Genomic DNA, 8,484 nt, shown 5'->3' with positions numbered 1-8,484 from the left:
GTGCATTCGCCGCCCCCGCCCTCATATATATAGATATCGCGCCGCCCAATCACAACGCCCCCTTGCGCGTCTTGCCCAATCGCCTCCCGCGGCCGACCCACGAGGCTTCCCTCAAGTTTCTTTCTTTCTTTTTTTTTTTTTAAGACAGCGCCGGCTCCCTAAAGGAACAAGAGGAGGCGGAGGAGGGAGGAGGGGGACGGAGTAGCCAATGAGGAACGAGCAAGGCGCGTGACGGGTAGCGCGAGGGCGAAGGAAGGCGGGAACGTCGTAGGCGGAGCTTGGGGGATATTAAAAAAAACCCCAACCAATAGGAGAGGAAGAGTGGAGGCGCCAGCCAATCAGCAGCGAGCGTTGGTGGAGCGGGGGGGGGGGTTGGAAGGCGAGGCTGGAAAGAAAAATGCCGTTAGGCGGCCATTGCTGGCCCCACAGTGTCTTCTATGGGGCTTCGCCTCACACCTGAGGCCTTTTGCCACGTCCAGGCCTCCAGTTCCAACACAGTAACACCACAACACGCCCCTCTTTCCTCTCCCAGACAAAATGGAGGGCTGCTTTAACTGTTGCTTGCCCAAGGGCGCGATCCTGTGCCTGTTTAGGCAGAAAAAACCTAGAACTCCCAGCATGCCCCGGCCAAGCCTAGGGTTGCGCCAAGTGTGTGTTTCTGAACCTAAAACCTTTGTGTGGCCTTTGTGTGGCCAGAGTTTTGTTTCACCACACACCCAATGCCCTAATCAGTGTGGTTTTTAGTCTGGTTTTTACGCTGCTTTAAAACCTTGGTTTTTTCTTTCATGCCTATACCGCCCAGTCGCCGAAGCTCTCCGGGCGGTTCACAGAAATTAAAACCAAACAAACCTTCAAAGGCTTTTTAGAAAATCACACTGTGTCGCAGGGTTTTAATTTCTGTGAACCGCCCGGAGGGCTTAGTCGAACGGGTGGCATAGAAATGTAATATATACGTTGGCTGGTCTTCCGCTCAGTCTCGCTTGGGAAGGGAGGCCCAGAGCAGCCTGAGGGGAAGAAGGACCGTTACTGATGGGTGGTGGTGCCCTTGACCAAGCCACAGGGCCTGCAGGGGGGCAGATGGCAGATCTCCACTTGCTTCACAGGTCAACTCCCAGAAGCCTCTGCCACCATGGCCAATGGCCAGGGGATGCTGGGAGGTGACATCCAAAACATCTGGAGATCATAGAATCAGAGAAAGTAGGGTTGGAAGGGGCCTACAAGGCCAGCGAGTCCAACCCCCTGCTTAGTGCAGGAATCCAAGTCAGGGCATCCCTGACAGCCTCCTCTTGAACGCCTCCAGTGCGGGAGAGCCCACCGCCTCCCTAGGTCATTGGTTCCATTGTCGTCTTGCTCTAACAGTCAGGAAGTTTTCCCGATGTTCAGCCAGAATCTGGCTTCCTGCAACTTGAGCCCATTATTCCGTGTCCCGCACTCTGGGATGATCGAGAAGAGATCCTGGCCTTCCTCTCTGGGACAACCTTTCAAGGACTTGAAGAGCGTGATCATATCTCCCTTCAGTCTTCTCTTCTCAAGGCTAAACGTGCCCAGTTCTTTCCATCTCTCCTTATAGGGCTTTGTTTCCATTCCCCTGATCATCTTCGTTGCCCTCCTCTGAACCCTCTCCAGCTTATCTGCATCCTTCTTAAAATGTGGTGCCCAGAACTGGACACAGTACTCCAGATGAGGCCTAACTAGTGCTGAGTAGAGGGGAACTAGTACTTCCCGGGATTTGGAAGCTATGCTTCTATGAATGCAGCCCAAAATAGCATTTGCCTTTTTTGCAGCCACATCACATTGTTGGCTCATCTTCAGCTTGTGATCGACAACAATTCCAAGATCCTTCTCGCTTGTAGTGTTGTTGAGCCATGTATCCCCCATCTTGTAACTGTGCATTTGGTTTCTTGTTCCTAGGTGCAGAACTTGGCATTGATCCCTATTAAATGTCATTCTGTTGTTTCCTGCCCAGCGCTCCAGTCTATCAAGATCACTTTGAATTTTCTTTCTGTCTTCCAAGGTATTAGCTATCCCGCCCAATTTTGTGTCATCATTTTTATACGACTGGGTGCTCACCCTGGGTCTAGGGGAGCCAGGATTTACTGGCTGGCTGCATGCCCATTCTCATGAGGGGGAAACAGAGGCTCAGTGGTAGAACAGCAGGCCTAAGGGTGCTAATGCAAACTTGTTTTGCGGTTTCTACAGGTCTCTAGGTCTTGAGATTTACTGGAGAAGCAGTGTTAGAGCCAGGTTTGGTGGAGGGGGCCTTTGGGCAAGGCCCCCGCAATGGGCCCACTCTGTCAGTGAGTCTACCTTCTCACTACCCTTGTCACCGACTGCCCTTGCCCTTCCTCCTCTTCCTCCTCATTGCTCCCACTTGCTCGCTTGACAGGCAAAGAGCCAGAGAGCAAGGTGGCAATGATGTCTCCTGCTCCTCCTCCTCACCACCACCGCTGTCTGGGCTGGAGCGAGAGGCAGGGGAACAAGCAGGATGCAATGGTGCAGAAGAGGAGCGAGTCCAGGGGGCTCTTGTCAGTGGGCCCCTGCTGGGCACTGGGCTCTTGGCAGATGCCCAACCATGCTGACCCTTGATGCCAGCTCTGGTTGGAGCGCATTGGACAACCAGTATTCTCAACACAATGCCCAGGCCTTACTCCAAAATAGGGATTCTCTGCGCAGGAGATGGGCCATTGGTCTCAAAAGAAACTTGCTGCTATTCTATTACTAGGGATGGCCTCCAATTTTTCTTTCTAGATTCTGTGGAAAGAATCTTTTAACCTCGCCCCTAACGTGTTGCGTGTACCCTGGAATGGCAACACAGTTATGAGTGCCGGTGGCACCTGTGTAAGGTGTTCAACAGATGCTTCAGCTTAAAGTGTTAACCAGAGTTATTTCATGTTGTTGGCACCGTAGTCTGTAAGAAGCAAAGTACAGCCTGTCAGCAGTTTCTCTGGGAATTGTAAGGGAGAATGGGTTCCTTCCCAGGCTGCGGGCTGATAACATTGTACTTTGTGCAGTAACTGAGTGTCAGTAGCTGGCAAGCATCCACCCCTGTCCTGGGGAAGAACATTCAGCCCCTTTTCAGATAACAGACTGTGTGAATGCCTCCAAGAATTGTGGCTACTAGAGCATGGCTAGAGTTCTTCCCTATATGTGACGTATTTCACTGCATAAAAGTTTACCCCACTGAACACACGGGGCTCTCTGCCCCCTTTGCTGACAGAGAGCCTTGATGGCCATGCAATAAAGCGCTTCCAGAGTCTTACCTGTGTCTAGTATGATCCATTGTCCAGCTAGACAACAAACATGTGAGCGTGTTCCGCTCTGCTCTTACAACAATTCCCCGCTGACTAGTGGTGTGTGTGTGCGTGTGCATGTATCAAACCTCCCTCATTTCCACACATCAAAGAGAATATTTCAGTAAATTCAGAGTTTCCAAGAGGGGTGAGAAGGGTCTTTTTTGCCCTCCACCCTGCCCAATTCAAGCACTAGCAAGGATGTTGCAGGAGGTATGAGAATTGCAGCCTCTTCGGGACCTTCCTTTTTCTTTCCTTCTGTTTGTTTATATAGTGCCATCAAAGAACATGGCACGTTAGGGATTTATAAGCTAATACAAACTAAAGAAAACATGGGGTTCTGCCCCAGACAGCTTACAGTCTAAATGCAGACACAGAGGGAGAACTAAAAGGAGAAGTGGGAAGGCAAGAAGGAAGCATAGGAGCATAGGGTATAGCCACATGCATGTCGCAACTGAAAAATAGTTTTTAAAAAAGCAAACAATTCTATAAATAAACTTTGGATTAATAAGGACTAGATACTTGTTTGTTTTTAATGAAGGCTGAGATTCTCAGGATATAGCCCAATAGTAATTGTTTGCACTTACACGGTGCAATTACACTGAATCTTGGAAGTGATGGTGGTTGCTCTGCCAAGTCATAGATTCAGGCGTCAGCTGAGACACACACTTTGTTCAATGTTCAATCACTTTTATTTCTCTCCCCTCCTCCTCCTAGATGGTGGAAAACAGGGATGGAGAGGTCAGTACAGATCAGCGCTTTCAATAAACAGCAAAGCAGAATCTGGACAGGGAACAGACCATGTGCTGGGAAAAGATAATGAAACAACCTCTATCACTTCTTATTTCCCAGAGAAGTCACTTATATTTTGGCCTCTGGCCCTACAAAATGGCAGTGCAGGCATTAACACACCTCCAAAGAGCCAGTACAACTTCTGGTATCCAGTGGTTTCTGGAGATTCATTCTGAAGTGTGCTAGGCTTAAGTGAACAGCACTCAGATGGATTGTAGCTCTTGCTTTCCTTTTGTCTGTGATCAGTGAATGCTCTGGTTTAAAAAAGGATGGACAATGTTTCTGTACATCCGTCCTTTTGCATGGAGGGAGCATCTCCATTCATTAGTGTGAACAGAAGAACTGTTGTGGGTAAGAAAACTCCATCTTCTGTGTGTGTGTTCTGAGGTGCATATACAGAAAATATCTACACAGCTCCCAGAAAACACATAGTTGCACTGAACTCCAAAGCTAATTCCAGTAGCAGGGATAAGGCCTGCTGGAAATGCAGAATCGTGCAGCCCAGTAACCCAGTAAATGATGGTAATATCATTTAAATACCCATGATGTCTGTATACATATGTATACAAGCATCAGCTTAATAATGGAAGAGATGTGTGCCATTGTTTCGGTGAAAGAACAGGCAAAAAAGCAAACACCCCCCTCCCTCAAAAAGCTATCATTCCCTAGATGTGCCGCATAACTGGGTAAGTCCTAAATTGAGTAATTTGCACTCTGGTCTAGATAGAAAGAGGGCTGGGATATCACAGCCTCCTCCTGAGTGAGCACAGGAATGAGCAAAAGGGATAAAAAATACAGATCCAAAACTTAAGCTGAGCTACAGACAGCCTAATATTCTGCATGCTTCCTTGGACGTAAGGCCATCCTCGCTGTGTGCCCATAACTGTGGTGAGAGCCTGGGGGTGGGGGGTTAATTCCAGTGTCCTCCGCCCCCCTAAACAGCTGGTTGTTGCTAACCTATCAAGAGAGAATCCACATTCTCAGTGTTCTGCGTGGCAAGAGAGAATCCACATTCTCAGTGTTCTGCGTGGTTCCCAAACTAGCTGTGGACACACCCCAGAAACTTTCTTTGGCAGACACTCCCTAACTGGATTGGGAGAAGTGTATTGTAATGTCAGCGCAAGCCACTGAATCTGTACACAGATCCATTGACTTCGATGGGATTCACTCCCAGCCTAAGTGTACATAGGACTGCAATCTTAAAGCAGTATCCAATGTTAGTCCTAGGTTGAGTAAACCCATTGAAATGAATGGGCCTTAAATTAGTCATGACAAACATAAGTCCCCTTGATTTAATGGGTCTACCCTATGTAGGAGTAACATTAATTACTACCCCTAATGCTTTTTAAGCTATATGGTCCATTAGTAACATTTATTTAAGATTACATTTACCATTTCCCCCCTCCCCTCAGGAATTTATTTCTCCCATATAAATATATTTCATATATTTATATGAAATCAGATTTCATATAAATTTTCTAAAAAATATATCGCTTAAATAATAATCACAAAAAGAGAGGGAAAAGCCTTTTGTGACAACTATCAGAAAGCACCAGGACAGAAGAAGGAGAGAGATTTAGAATTTTAGGGCTTGCACCGCAGAGATCATCTAGTCCAACCCCCACTGCTCAATTCAGGATCTGCAGTACAGGATGCAAACACAGCATCCCTGACAAATGGCTGTCCAGCCTCTGCTTAAGTGCTTCCAGCAAAAAGGAGCCCACTAACTCCGGTGTCAATCTGTTTCACTGTCGAACAGCTCTTGACATTAGGAAGTTTCTCCTACTGTTTTGCCAAAATCTGCTTCCCTGCAATTCCCATCCATTAGTCTGGCCACCATTAGGAATCCTCTTAACTTTCCCTTCTCCAGCCTAAATGTACCTATCTCTTTCAACCATTCCTCATAGGATTTGGTTTTCAGACACACACACCCCTCCAAATCCTGGCCACTTTCTTGTGGTCATCCTCCTCCATTTTATCAGTGTTCTTCTTAAAACGTGACACCTAGAACTAGACACAGATACAGCCTGACCAGTGCAGACCAGCCCAATTGTTTCCTGTTGTCCAGGCACTACATTTCTGTTAATACAGGCCAAGATTGCATTAGCTTTTTTAGATGCCACATCACGCTCCTGGCTTGATGTTCACAAAATCTGACAAAATGGATGTAGGTGAAGCTGCTTCTAAAGTAGCTTAGAAGGCACAATAAACTGTTCGTATGATATAGCCAAATTGACACGATGAAGGGCCACAGGTAAAAAAGCAGCAGTGATGTCAATCAGGAGTGTGAGGGAAGATTGAAGGTAGTAGACCTACACCAAAGACGTGATCCAGTTTAATAGCTAGTCCTTCTCTGCAGAGGAATCCTGGGATGTGTAGTTTAGTTTGGTGAAACGACAACTCTCAGGAATCTTTGGGCGAAGTCCTGACAGTCAACCGGTATAAAACTGACATAACTTAGATATGTCCTGAATGGAATTCTTTGAGCAATGTTCCTTGGCCCGGTATTTAATTTCATGTCATCTCAAAACCCTGTGCTAGTAAATTCAAAATGGAGGCAGTCCTGCCATGAGTGGTCACTCCTGTGGGAAGGTGTTTTGGGAAAAGTTCCCACCCAGAAAGTCTCTCTCGATGTTAGGCCTAGACATTTTCTGGGCCTACTAGATTTTTCCTGGACATCCACGGACGCCCAGCAAAATAATCCAAGTAGGCCTGGCTTATTCCCAGATTGGACTCGAGGATGTTCGCCCAGCCTTTGACCCGCTACTAGACTCTGGAAGAGGAATGCTCTGATACCTGGTATCCATTCTACCACTGCTATTCCCTTTCATAAGAATGCCAGTCTGCCTGCCAATTTGTCCAATAACTTGGGAATGGAGGTGCAGGAACCCCGAAAGCTCCCTGGCCACTCTCCTTCACAGTTCAAACGACTTGGAAAAGAAAGTTCCTTTTCAATTCCACCCAAATGCACACTTCAGCCATCTCATGCAACAGTGTCATTCAGTTATGTACTATAAAACCCTAACATTTTCTTGACCGTTGGCCAGTCACACAACCCAAGTTTTTTGTTCCTTCGCAACTGACTCTTTCCTTTTGGCTGACTCCATCTCCTTTACGGATCCTTCTTGAGGATTTTTGAGACAAAATGTGTTGATTGCATGCTCTTTTAGAATATAAGGTTATACAGGGTGGGTCTTTACACAGACATTCCTTACATGGTTGGAATGAGACAGCTGGAATCATTGGCATGAGGTTATGACTGCAGAGAGTCTTAACTCTATGCTTTTCATGGTATTTGCTTCTGGGCGGATTTGCCCACCGACGCTTTAAATTCTGGCAGATGTTGACAGCTGTATTGGCAGCCGGCTTATGAAATAAGGCAGAGTTTGGCCAACGTTTGCTCCAAACAGCCACATATTTTTGCCACATAACCCGACTCTGTCACGGTAGGTCAGGATCCATAATCCATCTCGTGCCCTCTAGTGGTAAAGATTTCACAGTTAGGTAGCACGTGCAACAAGACGAATTACATACATGGCCCAAAATAGAAATGTAACATTTAATTTGTGAAGTATATTTCTCTTGCTACTTGAAAATGTTTTGCTTTTCAAAGCTGTGGGCAAGCCAAGTTGGGAAAGGGCAACCAGGGAATGAAATGTTCTTTAGATTCAGTCCAGAATGACTCAGACAACCACTTGCATCAGTAACCCACCCCAATAAACACTGAGATGCAAAAATCAGTTATTATTTTGCCTTCCTTGATCTTGCTGTAACTTGGTTGACTTTTCCCAGTGAAGTGTCATTCCAAAAGCGAAAAAAGAACCTCTCTTTATGGTGGGATGCAGTGGTGGACTTGGAGAAGAATGTTTACAGCTAGAACGTCCAGATTTGAGAGCGATGTGTTGAACCAAGTGTAATTTGTCCAAGATGCAAACATGGGCAAAGGGATTTAACAGGAGTGACCAGACTCAGACTTCTATTTAAAAAAAGAAAAAGGACATTTAGTTGGCAGTGTGATGAGATCCACTCCTATCCACCAGTCTGGCCTATAGCAACAGAATAGTTATGGTAAGGAACAAAAAGCCCGTCGCCACCACGGCCAAGGAGACTTCTGGGATCCTACCACTGTTGAGTGTGACTTTGAAGGCTGTTATTTCCTCTTGGTAACCTTCTTCCTTGGCGGTGCATTTGAAGACGCCCTGATCCATCGGAGTACTCTCCCCAAAGCGAAGAGTGCAGGACTGCTCATCCATTGAGCACGGGTAAGTCTTGTCATCCTTAATCCAAGTATAGATGGCATGGTGAGATCGCAAAGGGCAGGGCAAGTAGATATAGCTGGTGGAGTCCACGCTCACTTTCTTGAGGGCCTCCTGCGCTAATTTTTCTTCAACGTTCAAAATTT

At 46.7% G+C, this 8,484-nt stretch overlaps 1 protein-coding gene across 2 annotated transcripts in view; it reads right to left on the bottom strand.

The window, feature by feature from the left end:
• Positions 1 to 3,799: 3,799 nt before the first annotated feature.
• The window catches only part of LOC146334617 (semaphorin-7A-like), a 39,093-nt gene continuing 34,408 nt past the window's right edge, over positions 3,800 to 8,484 (bottom strand). For both annotated transcript variants that reach the window (XM_084824786.1, XM_084824785.1), the window contains exon 14: positions 3,800 to 4,003. In XM_084824786.1, the coding sequence (XP_084680912.1) occupies positions 3,972 to 4,003 (32 nt within the window). In that variant the 3' untranslated portion in view covers positions 3,800 to 3,971. The remainder of the gene's footprint in view (positions 4,004 to 8,484) is intronic.

Source organism: Heloderma suspectum, chromosome 17 (genome assembly GCF_057233095.1).
Source record: "Heloderma suspectum isolate Gila_16-S chromosome 17, 16-S_ref, whole genome shotgun sequence".
NCBI lineage: Eukaryota > Metazoa > Chordata > Lepidosauria > Squamata > Helodermatidae > Heloderma > Heloderma suspectum.
Note: the sequence above shows the minus strand (reverse complement) of the source record. Positions and strands in the feature narration are given on the sequence as shown.